This window comes from Eublepharis macularius, chromosome 6, assembly GCF_028583425.1.
Source record: "Eublepharis macularius isolate TG4126 chromosome 6, MPM_Emac_v1.0, whole genome shotgun sequence".
Taxonomy (NCBI): Eukaryota; Metazoa; Chordata; class Lepidosauria; order Squamata; family Eublepharidae; genus Eublepharis; species Eublepharis macularius.
This window is the reverse complement of record NC_072795.1, coordinates 21,500,618-21,519,306: the sequence shown is the minus strand read 5'-3', so window position 1 is coordinate 21,519,306 and position 18,689 is coordinate 21,500,618. Positions and strand designations below refer to the sequence as shown.

At 42.9% G+C, this 18,689-nt stretch overlaps 1 protein-coding gene across 4 annotated transcripts in view; it reads left to right on the top strand.

The window, feature by feature from the left end:
* The window catches only part of FNDC3B (fibronectin type III domain containing 3B), a 360,494-nt gene that overhangs the window by 269,648 nt on the left and 72,157 nt on the right, over positions 1 to 18,689 (top strand). For all 4 annotated transcript variants that reach the window (XM_054983393.1, XM_054983396.1, XM_054983395.1 and 1 more), the window contains 8 exons: positions 1,666 to 1,804; positions 4,383 to 4,436; positions 6,876 to 7,000; positions 7,681 to 7,855; positions 9,918 to 10,004; positions 15,269 to 15,407; positions 16,282 to 16,353; positions 17,394 to 17,512. In XM_054983393.1, the coding sequence (XP_054839368.1) occupies positions 1,666 to 1,804; positions 4,383 to 4,436; positions 6,876 to 7,000; positions 7,681 to 7,855; positions 9,918 to 10,004; positions 15,269 to 15,407; positions 16,282 to 16,353; positions 17,394 to 17,512 (910 nt within the window). The remainder of the gene's footprint in view (positions 1 to 1,665; positions 1,805 to 4,382; positions 4,437 to 6,875; positions 7,001 to 7,680; positions 7,856 to 9,917; positions 10,005 to 15,268; positions 15,408 to 16,281; positions 16,354 to 17,393; positions 17,513 to 18,689) is intronic.

The following is an 18,689-nucleotide window of genomic DNA, read 5'->3' as shown; positions in this document are numbered from 1 at the left end:
ATATTAAAGAGTCCAGTAGCACCATTAAGACTGACCAACTTAATTGTAGCATAAGCTTTCAAGAACCACAGCTCTCTTCGTCAGATGCAAGAGAGCTATGGTTCTTGAAAGCTTATGCTGCAATAAAGTTGGTTAGTCTGAAAGGTGCTACTAGTCTCTTTGCAACTGCAGACTAACGTGGCTAACTCCTCTGAATCTCAGCTGAATATAATGCCATAGAGTACACCCTCCACAGGATCACTGTCATTTGGAGATCAACTGTAATTCCCGGAGATCTCCAGCCACTATCTGGATGTTGGTAAATCTATCTGTAGTTCATCTAATAAGCTTCTAAAGTGGATCATTTGGATGGATATCCATCCATCTCTCGAATTTCATGTATTTGCAATTTTTCTTGCAGAAAACTTAAGTAATTTATAGTTTATAGAATCCCTCCTAGCCTTGTGTTTTAATTTGCAGTCCCCACTTTACACATTTATTTTAGTTCTATTTTAGTTGGCTTTATGATGTATTTTAGTCATTTGTAATGATGCATTTAAGTGCTTTTAATTTGTTTTTGCTGTATTTTATTATGCTGTTTTAATTGTTAGCTTCCAGATTGGGTAGAAAGGCAGGATATTAATGTTGTAAACCAATAAATATATTTGCCTTGGAATTCAGGTTTTTAAAACTATCCTGTAAAGGCTGAGCATGGCCCAAGAGAAGGGAGATAGCAGATGTTTTTACAAAGCGATACGGTTACTTTTCTCTCCATAACATGAGATCCTGTTTAATTTGAACTGTTGCCTGCAGATGATGAGGATGATGAAACGTTTGGGGCTTTGGCTGCTGCCTGGCGCATACTGCTTTCGCATTGTTAAGCCAAGCCTCCAGATGGGGGAATCCGTAAATGGATTCAATTTGTTCTGATTCTCGCCAGCCAGCCGTTAGATGCTGACAACTGGCCGTTCTGGAAGGCATTTTTCAGCTCACAGATATTACCCTTGACCTGGACTGAGAATATTCTGTAGCACAAAGTAAAATGCATTAAAACTCCTGCACCAAGGGAACAAATTCTGTAGTGAGAACTCCAATTCTCAGTGTTTTTGAAGCATTTGCTGGCGTAGGAAATAGGTTGGTGGTACCCATCTGTTACAGGGAGTAGATCTGTGTTCGGTAGTGGGTTGCATTGATAAGATACGTGGTTCTGAATTTCTATACTGTAATACAGCAGGTGTCCTTTGGCACTTTAAATACTAACAAAATTTTATTCTGGCATGGGATTTCATGAGTTGAAGCTCGCTTCATCAGATGCATTACATCCACTAGTCCGATGCTTTTATATTCACAACAGAATGGCAGCCGAGGAGATGTTACAAGTGAGGCAGGTTTGGAACAATTTTAAAAGAAAATTGCTTTGCTAGGGGTTGGTTAGGTTCCCTACCAACTGTTTGTAGACCGGCAAAACAGGATTAACATTACAATTTCCGCCCCATGTTTAGGTTTTAGCAAGACTTCAGCAGCATCAGGAGTTTCTGTTAGACTCCCCAAAGGTGTCCACGTGTTAACCAATGTGATGCCTCTAACCACTGAGCAACCCTAAGATTGAGAAAAGAAATTATGAAGCTCACCTGCTTCGAATACAGGCAATAACGGTTTCCCCTCCCGTTCTGTTTCTGCTTTCAGGGTATGCGCTGTGTACAATTCGGTAAAGGGATCCTGTTCAGAACCCGTTGGCTTCACCACTCACAGCTGTGCCCCGGAATGCCCCTTCCCACCCAAACCTTCACACAGGACCAAAAATTCCCTAACTTTGCAATGGAAGGTAAGCGGCATAAAAGATCAAAAAGGCAGCATGCGCTATGCTGTTGAATTCTGTATAAGGCCATGTAGAAGACAAAGAGGAAGTGGTTAGGAGTCACAGATCCTTCGCTTCCTACCCTCCGGGCACCAGTCAGTCCTCCTGCATTGCAGCCACGCGAAGAAGCACGATCCAGTAAACGGGGAGCTGCTTTGCATTCCTGTTCTGCGCTCAGTTTCTCAGGAGAGGAAAAGGAAGCTCCCGGAGGGCAGTCTGAGACGTGCTCATTCTTATTCAGCACATCTTTCAGGATGTTTAAATGCACAGCAGGTGGTTTCTGGTATGTTTAATAACCAGGTGCAGGAAATGCTGATGGGAGGAAGCAGCGCAGAGTGTACGAGGGGGCAGCTTCGGGCAGAGCCAAGCGTTGGGTAAAGAGAGTTTCTTTTCAAGATGACGGGGAAGGGGGGAAAGTGGAGGTGAACATAGGAAGTCGGCCCCAGGAACGGCAACCTTCTCCACCAAAGTCCAAGTGCTCCTTAAGGCTTTTGCAGCATTGCCCATCGCTGGATCCATCGCATCCTTTCCCTTAATAGAAAAGAGTCCAGTAGCACCTTTAAGACGAACCAACTTTAAAGGTGCTACTGGACTCTCTTCCATTTTGCTACTACAGACTAACACGGCTAACCCCTCTGGGTCTATGATCCCTTCCCTTATGCTCAGCTCAGTTTGGGAGCTTTCCCATGTTGGTTGTCACTCAAGAACTTTCTTCCAGGGCTTCTCTCAGCAAACCACTGCCCTGACTGGGGTCTTTCTGAGTCTAGAGATGCTTCCAAAATCCTGCCCATCAGACTTTCTCCCAGATTTTGACCTATTGAACGACCAGACTTTTATAAGTTGAACCGATGAGTGAGGAATTCTCTGTTGTCACGCTGTTTCATTTCTATATTTTGTAAAGAATGTTGCAGGAGCCATGAGCATAGATAGCTTTAAAAGGGGGGTAGAGAGATTCATGGAGGAGAGGTCCATCGATGGCTGCTAGCCCTGGTGACTGAAGGGAGCCTCCATTTACACAGGCAGCAGCCCTCTGAATACAGTGCTGAGGGGCAGCATTGGAGGAGGGCCTCGCCTCAGCCTCTAGGCCCTGTTTGTTTGGCCCCCCAGGGCAACTAGTTGGCAATTGTGTGAAAAAGGATGCTGGGCTGGATGGACCACTGGTCTGATCCTGCAGGCTGTACTTATGTTCTTAGGCCTGCACTTTTGCCAAAGCCATCTTTCCATGTGTATTTCTCCCTGCCACTCCTGTAACAACAGCAACAACAACAGCAATGTGTTTATATACCACCCTTCTGGACAGATTAGTGCCACACTCAGAATGGTAAACAAAGTCAGTGTTATTATTATCCCTACAATACAGCTGGGGAGCTGGGCCTGAGAGGAGTGGCTTATCCACGGCCAACTGCAGACTTCATAGCAGCAGCGGGAATCAAACTAGCAGAGTGCTGGTTTGCAGCCAAGCCACTTAACCACTATGCTACAGCAGCTCTGTGTTACTGACGCAATATGACCCTGGTAAAGCAACGCTTTTGACGCTGCTGTAAATGCAGTTGTATGAGCATTCTTTTTGTGTGTTATCTTAACAGATGTGCAGAAGTGCCTCTTTAAAACAAAATCTTGATGTGATAGCCAGTTTGGTGTAGTGGTTAAGAGCGCAGGACTCTAATCTGGAGAACCGGGTTTGATTCCCCACTCCTCCACTTGAAGCCAGCTGGGTGACCTTGGGTCAGTCACAGCTTCTCAAAGCTCTCTCAGCCCCACCCACCTCACGGGGTGATTGTTGTTGTGGGGATAGTAATAACACACTTTGTAAACTGCTCTGAGTGTGGCGTTTAAGTTGTCCTGAAGGATGGTATATAAATCAAATGTTGGTGTTGTTATAGTGTGTACAGTGTATATCCCAATTACTTAGTTCGCAGTGTCTTAGTAGCATAAATATAAATAAAGAGAAAGCTATTGCAGTGAGGGCCTGATTCAGTTCTTGGAATGGATTTTAGAAATTTATTTATGTATTTATAAATTTTCGATCCCACCTTCTCCCACACTCAGCATGAAGAAGAGTTCTTTTCTGGGAGAACTCAAAAGCTTGTACACTGTTATGTGTCATTTGGTTGGTCCTAATAAAAGGTATTATGTGGATTGTTTTCTTAATTTAACTAGAACAGTGAAAACCTTTAAAAAGATGTGATTTTTGCTGATGTGGTTAAAACTGAGCTCAAATCCCATGAATAGTGTTTTGTACTCAACACACAACCTTTCTACTCAGTGGCAACCACGCAGCCATTGTATTACATGAGTCAGAACTTGGAGTTGCTTCAAAGTCCAGTGAGACCTCCTAGGCCTCTTGCCTGGATAAGAGGACAAGTTACCTCTGTAAAATTTTACGTGGGATCCATAGCGAAGCCCACAAAACACATCCCCAGGTGCCACATCTATTTATTTTCCTGCTGTAAAAAATTCCCGGAGAGTGTTTTTGGGAAGCTGCCCATTGAGTTTCTTAATAAGTTGTTCCCTCTCTTTTTTTCTTTTTGTTTTAAACGTGTAGGCCCCTATTGACAATGGTTCGAAAATCACCAGCTACCTTTTAGAGTGGGATGAGGTAAGAGATCCATCAAAAAAGGGGGAACAAGCATTTTGTTGCAATATAAATCTCTGGTTTTGCTGGAGTGCGGGGGAGCGGTGGTAAAAAACACACTAGAGAATGAAATTGTGGAAATGCACGCATGTGTACGTGCCATCAAGTTGCAACCAATTTAGCAAGGGGCTTTCAAGGCAGGTGGGAAGCAGAGGTGGTTTGCCCGTGCCTTCCTCTGAAGAGTCTTCCTTAGTGGTCATCCATCCAAGAATTGACCCTGTGTAGCTTCCACCTTCCCTCTCTGTGGAAATCCAGAGTCTCATATTGCTTTGATAAACGTGTCAAATGTCTTGGGCCACATGTAAATAATACAGTCCAGTTCAGAGACAACCATACGGTACCAATGCTTGTTACAAAGTTTGCCTTCCTTTTGTAGCCTTGTTATCCCACAGAAAACAACCTCCTAGGAAGTATACTCTGCAGAATAAGTCTTCTGTACATTTACAGTGCTATCAAAAGTGGTTGCATTCCCCTTCCAAAGCCCATTGACTTCGCTAGACTCAGAAGCGTATAACTCTGCTAAGGGACAGCACTGTCAGTTTAGGAGCTCCTAAGCAGTTTTGAATCTCTAAGTCCAGATTTTCAAGCATGGACAGAGCTTGTGCCTAACTAACAAGAAGGAATGCCCTTGGAAACTGGAGTTCTTTCTAGCAGTATGATAGGAGAAATTGTCCTTGCTGATTTTCTGCCCAGCTCAGCTGTTCACAGTACAAAGGCCCTTTGGACCACAGCGTAATCAGTGCTTGGGTTCTTTTTTCATGGCTCTGGAATAACCAGCCATATAAGCACATGAGTCTACCAGCAACTGAGGCGTGCATTTGGAATTCTGAATGGCAAAAATCCATCTTGGGGTGGTGCATGATTTGAAGACCACCAAGAAGAAAGGGATCAGCAAGTTTGTGAGCTGCTGTTGTAGATTGTTAGTAGATTGTTGTTGTTATAGATTGACAATAGCGCTTATATATTACTCTTCTGGACAGATCAGTGCCCCACAGAGTCAGTTTTATTATTATATCTCCACGATACAGTTGGGGAGCTGGACCTGAGAGGAATGGCTTAGTCAGGGCTACCTACTGAGCTCAAGGCAGTAGTGGGATTCGAACCAGCAGAGTGCTGACTCGCTACCCGACCACTTAATTACTATGCTACAGCAGCTACCCTTTCATGCAGAGTTAATGAGGAAATATAATGAGGAAACAGGGAAGTGTATTGAAAGAGCCTTTTGCAGATTGTTATCTCTAAATTGGGCACAAAATTGGAAGAGGAGAATACAAAATGACAGTGGATTCTGGGAAGAATGTAAGACCCATGGATTTTCTGCTTGGCTGAGGCCCTCTTCCCAAACTGCAGCAGCCACTAAAACTTTTATTTTGAAAGAAGGGAGGATTCCAAGCGATTAATGTTTTGTTAATTAGATATATCAGCCAGCCTCTGATGTTATTGCCAATGGGATATGAAACATGAGTCACTGTGAGAGATTTGAAATATCAGCCAGCCCCAATTTAGCTTGGAGAAAAATGAAATGCCATCTCTGGTAGCAAATATTATATGTTCATGGATTTGCTTTTTTTAAAAAAAATTGAAGATGAACATCTGAAAAAGCTGCTAGACTCCTTAGCAAACGGGCACTGACAGTTGACTGCTCATAAAAATGGTTTCATTATAGAGAGAGATGGAACTGTGTTTGGAGGCGTTCCTGGGCTTCTTATCCAGAAACAGGAGAAAGTATAATGTTCTTGCATTTGTATTTTAATGAGTCTCCCATTTTGTGTGTTGCGGATTGGGCCGCTAGAATCTTCATTCACGTCCTGGTTGTTTTGTGGCTGCTCAGAAACTTATGATTCGGGGACCATTATGAAATGTGAACTTGGAATTTTCCAAATATTAAAATCAAGTGAGAGAGAAACTGGGGGGTGAGAGGGTTGCCAGAAATATCTAATTTACTCCTCCCCCAACCCACACAGAACCTGGACTCGTATGGCGTACCAGTGATAGTCCCTCTGAAACGCTTGGGCCCCGGGTTGCTTGTCAGACCGACCTGTCAATCTAGATAAGGTTTTAATCTGAAATTCATGTTTTACTTGATAAAACATCCTGATTGCCTGACGTTTCCAGTCTTACTGAAGACAATTGTAAGCCCACACAAAAAACAATTGTGCACATACACATTAAACAAGGCGGGATGTGTGTTTAGTGGAACAGTCAGCTGAGCTAGCATCTCATCTTTGAAATAGTCACTTGCAGCCCCTTTCTCCTTGATGTTTTGTTTGCACCCCCTGTAAAAAAAAACCTTCCATAGTAAAGTTTATCCATTTTTTTAGCTCCATCAATATTTATAAGGTTTTTGGGGGGGGGGGAAATAATTTCAGGATGTTGCTAAAATAATGCACTATTTTCATTCAGGGAAAACGAAACAATGGTTTCAGAGAATGTTACTTTGGAAGCCAAAAACATTACAAGATGACAAAACTCTGTCCAGCTATGGGTTATACATTCCGATTAGCAGCTCAGAACGACATTGGCACTAGGTAAGAAGTTGCTTGCGGTCCAATAATGACCCACTGTTCTTTTAAATTCTAAATCACAGTTTCATTTTGGAGGGTTTGTCATGGGATGTTGGGTTAGGACTTGGGATACGGGTGTTCAGAATCCCTTCTGTTTGGCATGAAGGGCTGGTCATGCTTGACTTAACCTATCCTACAAGACGGGTGAGCAGATTAAATGGCCCAAGGTTTGCCGACCTGAACTATTTTGAGAAAATATCACATTCAGACACTTTCCAGAATATTTGGGCTTCCTCGCTCAGAGCAAGTGTGAGGTTGGACTTGCCTTAGAACCTAGATGCAGAGATCAAGATGGAAACACATCACACAAGGGGGGGAAGCAAGGATTGCAAAGAGGAAGCAGAACAACATCTGTGGAAGCCCTCTGGTGGAACAACAGCCCCTTTGCGTTTAGGAAGTAGACTGTGGCTGTGGTCAGGCAGAAATGCGTAGGGCTGTACTACTAGAACTGGGTGTGTGTGTGTCAGGTTGCTGAAAAATCTTGGGAGTTCCTTCAGTTGCTGAAGTTTCAGAACTGCTGCCCTAAACCAAAGGGGCTGTTATTTGAGTAAGTACAGCCTCTGCCTCGTGCAGAATCAAACGGCCCCATGAACTTTGTTTGAAGGATCATCCTTCTTCTGCTTGCTCTCTCTGCTGCTTCACAGTGGCTTTAGCCAAGAAGTTGTGTGCTACACATCAGGGAATATCCCTCAAACCCCTTCTGCACCAAGGCTTGTTCGGGCTGGAGTCACATGGATCACCTTGCAGTGGAATAAAGCAGAAGGCTGCACACCAGAAGAAGTGATCACATACATTCTGGAGATACAGGAGGAGGATAATGTAAGTTCCGATGACAGAATACCAGCTAAATGCAGACCCAAGTACCTGCTGCAACCCATTCAACTCCTCATCCCACTTCCGTTTTTAGCCCCTGCTGAAGGAGAAAAGGTCCCCATTAGAATGGGAGCACGGGTCTCCTCCACTTCCTGATCACCGCCACTGTCCTTGCGTCTTTGCAAAGGGCAGAAGAAAAACCAGGTCTGGCTATATCTAGCTGTGCACTGCACTTTATGCTAGGTTTCTTGCTTTTCAACTAGCACTGGTCATATTACAGAAGAGGGATCTATATAGGTCTGGAAATTAGGATAAAAGGTAATACTATAGTTGCGATGGGCAGTGTTTTAAAACAGGGTGTTTGGGCGACTGCCTTTACAGCCCTGTAGGTTTTTTTTCCATGAAAGGTCAGTCACGTCTGTGTATTCAAGAAATATGAATAAGTGCATGTTAAGTTTCTGATTGTGAGTGTCCTTAACCCGGTGTCCTTAGGAACATGTGTTGCTTTTTGAGTCACGCAGCTCCCAGGACCTTTGTTCACCTGTGGGATAAAAAGCAGCAATGTCTAACTATATTCGTCATTCTTAGATTCCGATTAGGCCATCATTTTTTTTTTTAACGAACCAAAATCAAATGTAGATTATGCGATTCTAAAGTCGTGTCAGCAAGACAAGACTGTCTTTTTTTGCAACAGGCAAAATTGGCAAGCTGATCGTGAAAGCAGAAGTATCGATGAAAGACAGAAGCTGTCAGCCCCCGGTTAAAATAATTTGGAGTGATTCATCTACAGACTTGATTTACGGAGCTTGCTTTTTGCAGTGTTTCCACACTTGAAATTTAACACAGATATCAAATATTTCCCCCAGCATTATTTTGCAGCAATTTTAATGTTATTTAGCTGAACTAGACCCATAATTATTGCTGGCACGGCTGTAACCAGTGTAGTGTAGTGACTGAGTGTCAGGCTACGACTGCAGAGGTCTGAGTTCAAATCCCCACTCACCATTGCGTGACCTTGGGCCAGCGGCACATTCTCTGCCTACTCTACTAACTTAACAGGGTGGTCATGAGCGTAAACTGAAGGAGAGCCACATAGGCTGTTCTTAGCTCTTTGGAAAAACAGCAGGATGAAAAAATGTAATAATAGAACTACAAGAGGCTGATCGGACTTAGGCTTCTACATTCCTGTTCTATTCTTCCATGGATTGGCTGTACCCCATGTTCTGATTGCTATATAGAGAAGGGGGAAATGTTAGAAACAATGGGGAGAAAAGTGGGCTATAAATGAAGTAAACAAAGAAAGAAATATGGAGGATTTCAAATTCATTTCAGATTTGGAGCATGCACTATTTGTCCTCCCCCTGGGCACTGCATGTGTATGCACATTCATGCATAACGGAACAGTGCAATTTGCAAAAAAAAGAGTTTAGTGCGTGATGATGCAAGTGGGCACATGTCTGCAGCAATCAAAAAGGGGGTGGGTAGGGAGAGGGTGTACACGTCCAACTCTTACAGTGCAATCCTAAGAAGAGTTACTCCGGTCTAAGCCCATTGAAGTCAATGGGATTAGACTGGAGTAACTCTTCATAGGATTGCACCGTTAGAGCACATTAATCAGACGATGGGTATGCATTCAGATTCCTGTGCCCAACCACAAAACTGGTCGGCATCATCAAAAAAGAAGAAACCCTTTTAGAGGAAATCTCAGCCTCCCTCTTCCTGCAGCATAGAGGGGCATTCATGTTTGTAAAGCAGTGCATTACAGCATGTTCCTGCATGAAGAAGCTTAATAGAAAGAAACATGGTGATATGCTCATATGAAAAAACAACGGGGAAAGGGAGGAGAAACGCCCCTGAAGAAGCAAACACGAGAAATACTCAGTACCAGAAACAGATAAATTGGTGACCTAAATCATGGGGGAAATTTCTCAGGAGAGAACTTCGTAAGCATACTTACCTTAGGGCTGATTAACGGTTGCTCTTTGTGCCATGTGCCCGAGACAGTAATGTGTCGTTCTTTCGTCCCGTGACGTTGTTGATGGTATTGTGTTTTGGTCTTTAACTTTAGGATAGTGTGTTTCATCCAAAGTACACTGGAGAAGACCGTACCTGTACTGTGAAAAATCTCAAAAGAAGCACACAATATAAATTCAGGGTAAGCTTTCCCCATTCACATCCCTTTCTGTTGCAACTGTTAACACAGAAAAGCACAATTTTGCAGAGAAGAGAGGAGGAGACACGGAGCTGCTGGTTTTCTGTAGAAGGCATGCATTTTGTAGTAACATCTAGCGTTGATTTAAAAATTCTCTTATGAAGACTTCAAATAGAATAGAAAACTCCCTCCTCTTCTCAGTTGTTTGGCAGCCTCTGTTGCCCTGATGGTTTTGAACAATAGAAAGTGACATCTGAAAATCTCCTGACATATTTATCAAACTCAGAAAACTTCCATAAATGTAGCATTGTGCGTGGGATATTATCAAACAAACAGCATTAGCTGATAAGAAAAGGAGCTTATTCTTTAAAAAATTATAAATCCAAAGCCCTATAAAGCCCAGTCAAGGCCACCAAGGCAACTAACAGGTGAGTCAAAACGTAATAAATGTGCAAGCTTTCATGCTCTCTGGAACTCTTTATAAGGCTGTATGTTTTTTCAAAAAGGAGGAGAAAAAATGTTCCAAGTGATCATGTTGAGGTTTCTCGTCTGCATCAAGTACAGGATCTGCTGCCGACTTAGGTTAAAAGAAATAGGTTAAGTTAGGTTAGAGGAAATAATGGCAGCTTCCAGTTGAAAATCAGACTGAGTTTGCATCTGATGAAGTGAGCTCTGACTTGTGAAAACTTATGCTAAGGTGCCGCTGCACTTCTTATAGCACCAGAGATCCCTTTTTGAAAAGGTGGTGAGCAGAGGGAAAATGTGGTAGTAATTTTATTAGCACTATATTATATAAAGTATAAGATCAAGACTATCTCAGCTCTGCAGTTTGGAATAAAGCTGCTGACGGAATAGATGTGACTGCTGTAGAGGGATGCCTTTTCTTAGACCCAACTTGGCTAATTAATAGCAGCAATAATAATAGCAGTGTGCTTATATACCGCCCTTCTGGACAGATTAACACCCCATTCAGAGTGGAGGACAAAGTCGCTGTTATTATTATCCCCACAATACAGCTGGGGAGTTGGGGCTGAGAGGAGTGGCTTACCCAAGGCCACCTGCAAAGTTCATAGCAGTAGTGGGAGCTGAACTAGCAGAGTGCTGATTTGCAATCCAGCTGCTTAACCACTATGCTACAGCAGCGCTCTGGTATGCAAAAGCAATTCCACTCATACAGTTTTGGTTAATTTTCTTAGGTTTCATTAAATAGCATTTACCTTTCTACTGATTATTTGCTTAATCGGTTCAGCTTACACACACAGATGTGTGTATTTATTTATTTTATGTGTGGATGTGTGTTTGTTTGTTTGTTTGTTTAAAACCTCTCTATCCCACCCTATGTCTTTGGCCATAAGGCAGCGAACAATGTAGCGACCAAGTTAACAAGGACATAAGTAGTACTCCAATTAACAACATTTAAACAGGTAAAAATAGACAAATTACCAATTTAAAAGCATTCCAATCACGATCAGAAAACTCACAGGCAAATCTGATAAATTTTTTACCCTCCCACCAAATGCTCTCTCTTCTGGACATGCCTTTCTAAATGTAGCAACAGAAGGCACCCCTCCTCTTGCCTACTCTGGCAAACCATTCCAAAGGACTTGGCCCACCGTGGAAAAGGAAATCTAGTTGGTTCTTAAGGTGCTACTGGACATGAATCTTGCATTATCTCACTGTGGCTATGCCGCTAGTCCTAAGGGAGGGTGTCCTAAAGAGGAGGCTGTCTGAAGAACATAATAACTGTCACAAAGCAGTATGTTTCAGGCCCAAGACCATGAAGGGCTTTAAAGGTAGTAACTAGTACTTTGAACTGGGTCCAGAAGCAAAGAGGTGTAGTCAGTGCAGTTAATGAAGCACTGGAATTTTGTGCTCTGGGCAGCTTGCCCTGAAAAGGACGTTTGCTGCTTCAGTCTGTTCTAATTGGAGCTTCTAAGACATCTTCAGAGGCAGCCCCACACACAGCATATTACAGTAGTCCAGTCTGGAGCTTACAGTGCCATGAGTCCACATAGCCAGCAGGATCTGGATAAAGGTTGGCTTACAGGTAATTGAAAAAAGATGCTCCTAATATTAACAAAGCTGGGCCCAGGATATGTAAACATGTGTGTGTATTGCCAGGAACTCAACACATAGGTTCTCTTATGAGATACTGAAGCACACAGGATTGTAGATTTGGAAGGGGCCTCTGAGGCCACCTAGTCCAACCCCCACTCCCCATCAATGTAGGGAATCCAAATCTAGAGAACCCTTAACAGATCTGCTTGTGTCTTGCCTCTCTTTGGAGATATTTGAGGGACAGACCTCTGCCCTGTGAGGTGGTGTAACTTGTAGTTCAATAAACAAAAGCTACTGCTTAGCAGAAAAGATCATCTTTCATTGTTTTCCTGTTCATTACATAATGATGGAATGAACATATCAGGCACAAAGAGGCTTCCAAAAAAAAAAAAAGAAGAAGCATGTCCTGGAGTAAAAAATGACTCTTGAAGATTAGATGTATAGTTGGTTAATCAACAAGTTAAAATATGCAGGTCTTTATATTTTGTCTTTGCTTGCTTCTTCCCATCACGACAAGAGGTGTGCCCAGAAATTTAGACGGCAGCTTTCCTTATAACTTGTGCTCTTCTTCTATAGCACTAGCGCAGAATTGATGCTTTAAACTGCCCTAGCTATCTTAACTTTAGATGCATTTTTAGCTTCTATCCACAAGGTGGCAGGCTTACTTTTTGTTATTTAGGCAAGCGCTCTTAAATTTTACATTTTCTTTGTCAGCACGTAAGAACTTGTTTAACAAGGATAACTGGAAAGCCATTCCCTTGTTTGGTGTATCGTATCCTGTGTGATTGCTCAGAGGAATCGTGTTCTCAGTGGGAAACACTTTACACGTACCCCTGTTGATAATCGTGCAGGGATGTGTGTCTGATGAAAGGCAAGCAATCTTTCAGAGCCGTGAAAGCTGTTTAAACCAGCAGCTCCACTTTCCCTTCCGGTAAAAAGGTTTTTATAAACATGCAAAATCAAGATTGAAAGGAGAGATGTCTTTACAACATGGAAAGTAATTCTTTTCCATAAATGCTTGCAACTCTTTATAACTGTTTGCATAAACATTCAAATGTTAAATTTGGGGATAGTCCACCATGTGTACTGGGAGTGCGTGCTACCTGCAATCCTCCCAATACACCTGGTAGCCATTTCACTTGAAACGAGATGATCACATGTATTGGAGGGTCTCAATCAGTTCACCCTCCCACTGGATGTATCTGGATATCCCCAAACACATTTATGAATTTGTGCCAACGTACATACAGGTTGTCGAAAAAATCTGGAATTCATTCCCAAATACAATCTGTTCATTACAAGGTAACTGAAATGAACGGACATAGCATTTCCAGATCCTTGAATTGGTTGGACGAGAAATAAATCATGCATGCATTGCTATTTTAAGTCTGCTTCCTCTGTCTTAAATCCATTCAGCCTCAGGTTTAATAATCTGCCCGTAATATATTTTTGTCTGCAAAGGAGAATCCTACAGAGAGATTAAAGAGTCTGTGGGTCAGGCCGTAACATCAAGTCAGTCTTTTCCAGAATGTCTGTGCTATGAATCCATTCACTTGCACAAAGCTCCCTTGGCTTGTGTGCATGACTCCCAGTGCAGGAAAGCATTTGCTTCACATTGTCTTGAGGACCTTTCTCCCCTCCCCACCCCCATCATCCCTCCTTTTATTTTCTTGGCAATTTCTGTCTCTGTAATAACAACTGTCCTTCCCTCTAACTTCCTCATTATCGGGAGTCCGTCCTGTATGGGTTGATCATTTGGGACCCATGTAGACACAATAATTGCAGAAACTCATAGCAGATGGGAAGGAGAGGTGTGCAAACCTGAATGCTTCAACCTTCAAGTCAACTGGGCAAGGAACTTCTTTCTGCTACCATCACCCTGGGGAAGTCTGACTAGTCCCTCCCACTGTGCCTCTAGTACCTGAGCTTGACACTGTGGTTCTAAATGTGTTACTTGTAAGCAAATACTACCGGTTTCACTAGGTCTTAATTCCAGGCAGTAGGTACAATCCAAAAGACGGTAAGGCACGTTCAAATCTGTTACTGTGCTCACAAGTTTCGTTCAGCAAGATTTGAGTCCAGTTGCACCTTAGAGACCAACGAGATTTCCAGGGTATGAGCTTTCACGAGTGAAAGCTCTCTTAGTCAGATATATGGAGTAGGAAAAGGTAGGAGTCTTCATAATGCAGGCAGAGGGTGGGAGAGGTATTGCAAACTGGAGTGTGAGGAAGCTAGCTATAATACACATTGTAATTAGCTTGATAGAGTAGGGGTGTGGAGAAAATCAGCATCTGTCATGCGAGAAAAATTCTGTATCCTGATTCAACCCTGGGCTTGAATCTTGCTCTTCTACTGCTGACCTACACAGTTACCCACCTGAAACTAAGTTTTGTTCAGTGAAACTGACTTCTTAGTCTCAAGTAGGTAGCTGTGTTTGTCTGCAATATATCAGAACTTGAGTCCAGTGACACCTTAGAGACCAACAAGATTTTTCAGGGTATAAGATTTCAAGAGTCAAAACTCCCTTCTTCAAATATGAAAGCTCCTTTCTCCGGATACCTGACTTCTTACAGGTGCTGGGATCCAACAGAGCACCATGGAGTGCAACTTCCTTGCTTCCTGCTGCAACCTCGGATATCCCCCAGAATGCTGTTCTTAGGGTCTCCTGGGAGCAGCATTTCAGAAGGCATTTGGGGCTGCAAGAGGATGGCAGTGAGAAACCCATGCTCCATGGCCATGTAAAGACTGCTGGATCCAAGCCTGTATCTAGCGTAAAGGAGAGGAGTTAGCCGTGTTAGTCTGTGGTAGCAAAATCAAAAAAGAGTCCAGTAGCACCTTTAAGACTAACCAATTTTATTGTAGCATAAGCTTTCGAGAATCACAGTTCTCTTCGTCAGATGCCTGATACAGAGACTGGTCAAATACAGAAGAGGAGGAGAGAGAAGAGGCAATTAGGGGGAGGAAGGGGGAGGGAGCAATCAAAACATTCCTTTGCTAGTAGTATATGTAAACATCTCCTTTTAGTGTGTTAAAGAGGCTTGCTAGTGTAATGTCTGAGAACCTTGGAATACCTTATTTTATCAAAATTAACTGTGCTGTTGTGTAAAGGGTATTTTTACTGACAAAGATGCTTGTGGGTGGCTTCAGGTAACTTGGATCATGCTGCTTGCTGCTCGAGTTTGCAGCTCATCATTTTTATTTTGTTTCAGCTTATTGTCTCCAATGTAGAAGGAAAGAGTAGTCCCAGTGACATCTTGGTCTGTACCACGAGCCCTGACAGGCCAGGGCCTCCCACCAGACCTGTGGTTAAAGGCCCAATAACATCTCAGGGCTTCGGTGTCAAATGGGGTAAGAGTTATCCTTCCATGTTACTAGACCTCATTGTCTTAAAGTCTCACACCTTTAAAAGGCTATCTTAAGCAATATGCATCTTATTAGTGTTTACTGCCTTTGGTACCAAGGGCAAATGCCTCAGGTGAAGATGGGGAAAAGAGAATAAGGTGGCACTGGAGTATCAAGGTGCAGAGTAAATACATGCCAGTGAATCAGTTTTCAGTTACAGCCATCTCTTCCACCGCTTCCCATGCTTCAGGAAAGCTCACCACCCATTACAAAAACATTTCAGGCAGCATTTGTGCAAGTGTTTGATTTAAGCGTGATTTCCTGGGCACTTTAAAGCACCATCACTTTTTCAAAACTGCCCCGGAACTTGGGATGGGAAGCAGGTTTGTAACTTTGGAGGCACCAACCAATCGATGCTGTGCTCTGTGGACTTTGGATGCCCCCTTGGCTTAATCAGCTTCTCTGGAACTTGACCCAAGAGAGAAAATGGTTAGTTTGAACAGAACGTGGCAGATGAACTCCCATAGTGGCCCAGCCCTGCTCAAATGACACGATAGCTACGTGCAGATGGAAACAACCAAGAGAAAGGGGGGATGCCATTCCGTAAATGGGGAAGCTGCATGAGAAGTTGTGCAGAGATGAGAATATGTGAACTAAGAATCAGCTGAGGGCTTGAGAAACACAAACGCTTCTCTTTAGAGGAACGAGTATACCAGCAGGTCTTCCTGGTATAATGGAGAAATGTGAACTAGATGGGACGCATCAACCAATAGTGGGAGACTCTTGACCTCATGTTCCTTAAAAGCTAGTGTACAATAAAGATAAAATTAATTTTTTTTTGTTTCCCTCTACCATGAATCTCTTTTGTGTTTTGTCACAGATCCTCCTGAAGATAATGGTGGTTCGGAAATCCTAAATTACTTGTTAGAAATTTCAGAAGGAAACTCTGAAGGTAAATTTTACTCCAGTCATTTTTAATAATGTCTGTTATACTGCATGAAAACATTATTGGATTAAATCAGTTGAGAATAAGGGGACAGAAATTGTCCAAAAGTTGTATACTCCTTAAGCTATGGAACTTGGATGATCCATTTTGGTTATGGATTAATCGATAAATAAATTAGCAGAGCAGTGGGAAATGTGTACCTGCAGCTAGCAAGCAAGAGCAGAGATCTTCCTGAAATGGAGTATATAAATTAGTAGTTTCTTGCTGAGATATATTTCAAGACAGATCCCAGGCCTCAGGTGAGCCTGATCTTGTCAGATCTCAGAAGCTAAGCAGGGTCGGCCTTGGTTAGTAATTGGATGGGAGACCTCCAACGAAGACTAGGGTTCAAGAAGCAGGTGATGGCAAACCACCTCTGTTAGACTCTTGCCATGGAAACTCCACCAGGGGTTGCCGTAAGTCAGCTCTGACTTGAGGGCACCACACACACACACACACACACAGGCCACAAGAACCTTCTTTTAAAAATCAAAGTAGAGAAAATATGCTGATTTCTTCGTATGTACCATTATTTTATAAAGTGTCAAAACTAATGAGAGGTTATAGCTTTGATCCAGTAGAAAATTTCTTCCCACAGAAGGGATTTCCGTCAAGGGAAAAGGACTTCAGTTATCACTGAAATGCTTTTCCTTGAGAGACGGGGGCCCCCTCAGAAACAGCAAAAAGGAGGATTTGGAGGTCTGCAGTGTGTGAGAGGGACTGGTGAAAATCACCTTCCCTTCCATTAACAGAAATATTCCTGTGGCATCCGACCATATTATTGCAGTGGCATTTTCATACATTGAATTCCATTTTTAAAATTGTCATGGCTGAGTTTAGAACTTTTCAAGGCAAGAAACTTGATGGTATAAAGAGGCAGTTGGCTGCTTCTCCCCATCAATTTTTCCACTTCCTTTAGTCGCTCGAAGGCCTGTGATTTAATGAAGTCTAAGCAAGTACACTAGCCGTGTAGTGATGGTTTTATCTGTTACCAATTAACCTCACAGCAAATCAGTGGGAAGTAGCCTACAGAGGATCTGAGACAGAATGTATATGTACCTACTTGAAACCAGGCACTTTGTATAAGCTCCGAGCATGCTGTATTAGCACTGGTGGACACAGTCAGGTAAGTATTGGGAGCCCTTCACCCTCTCCCCTCCCTTTACCCTGAAAGCTTTCTGGTGTGCTGTTCTGTGTGTGTGTGTGTGTGTGTGTTTGTCTGTTTGTTACTCATACGTGTTCTAAATGATAGCAGATCTAACAGGCTATCATGTGTTAATGCTGCTGAATGACTGGCGGTCATTCCCTTCCTTGCAAGGTTTTTACAGATTACCAACTGGTTGGTGTACCAGTTAGAGAACTGGACTGCAGCTGTGAAGTCCTGGGTTCAAATCCCCACTCCGCTATGAAGCTCACCTGTTAACTGCCAGTCATTCTCTTTCAGCCTAGCTTAATTCACAGGGTGGTTCTGAGAGTAACATTGAGAGGACAATTACTTGGAGTAAGGATGGAATTAGACACCAGATGTACGCTTAATTTTCTTCCCCAGTGCTCAAGAGCCAACATGGTGTAGTGTTTAGAGTGTTGGACAGGGATCTGGGAAACCCAGGTTCGAATCCCCACTCCACCATGAAAGTTTGCTGGGTGACCTCGGACGAGTCATACACTCTCAGCCTAACTCACCTCACAGGGTTGTTGTGAGGGAAAAATGGAAGAGAGGAGAATGATGTAAGCCGCTCTGAGTCTCATTGGGGAGAAAGGTATGGAATTAATGAAGTAAATAAATGAATAAGTTTGGTTTACTGAAAAGGATAGACATAGGATGAAAAATATTGGTTCATGAAATACAAGGGGTCAACACAACCTTCTCTTCATTGAGAGTAATGAAAGTATCCCGAGCCTCATCCCCCAGCATGTTACCAACTTTTTGTCCTGCCCTAGAAACAGAACTTGGACTAGAAAAAGCACCAGAAATGAAGATTCTAGGAGGTGCACGGGCAACTCTACAGCACCCAGTGAACTACCAATAGCTCACGAGCTACCTGTGGGAGACCACTGATATAAAATTACTGCTCCATTTCCAAGACAAGTCTCATGACTCAAGCCGTCCCAGTAACCCTTACAAATTTCCAACAATCCAGACTGGCAATTCTACACTGGAAGTGTAGAATTACAAGGAAGAAAAGACCCAGGCAAGTTGGTTTAGTTGGGCAGCAAATATCCTGAAAGGATATATACGATGTAGACGTCTGCCCCTCGAGCAGCGCAGTGTAGTAGAAGGTGGAATGAACATGCCAAGAACT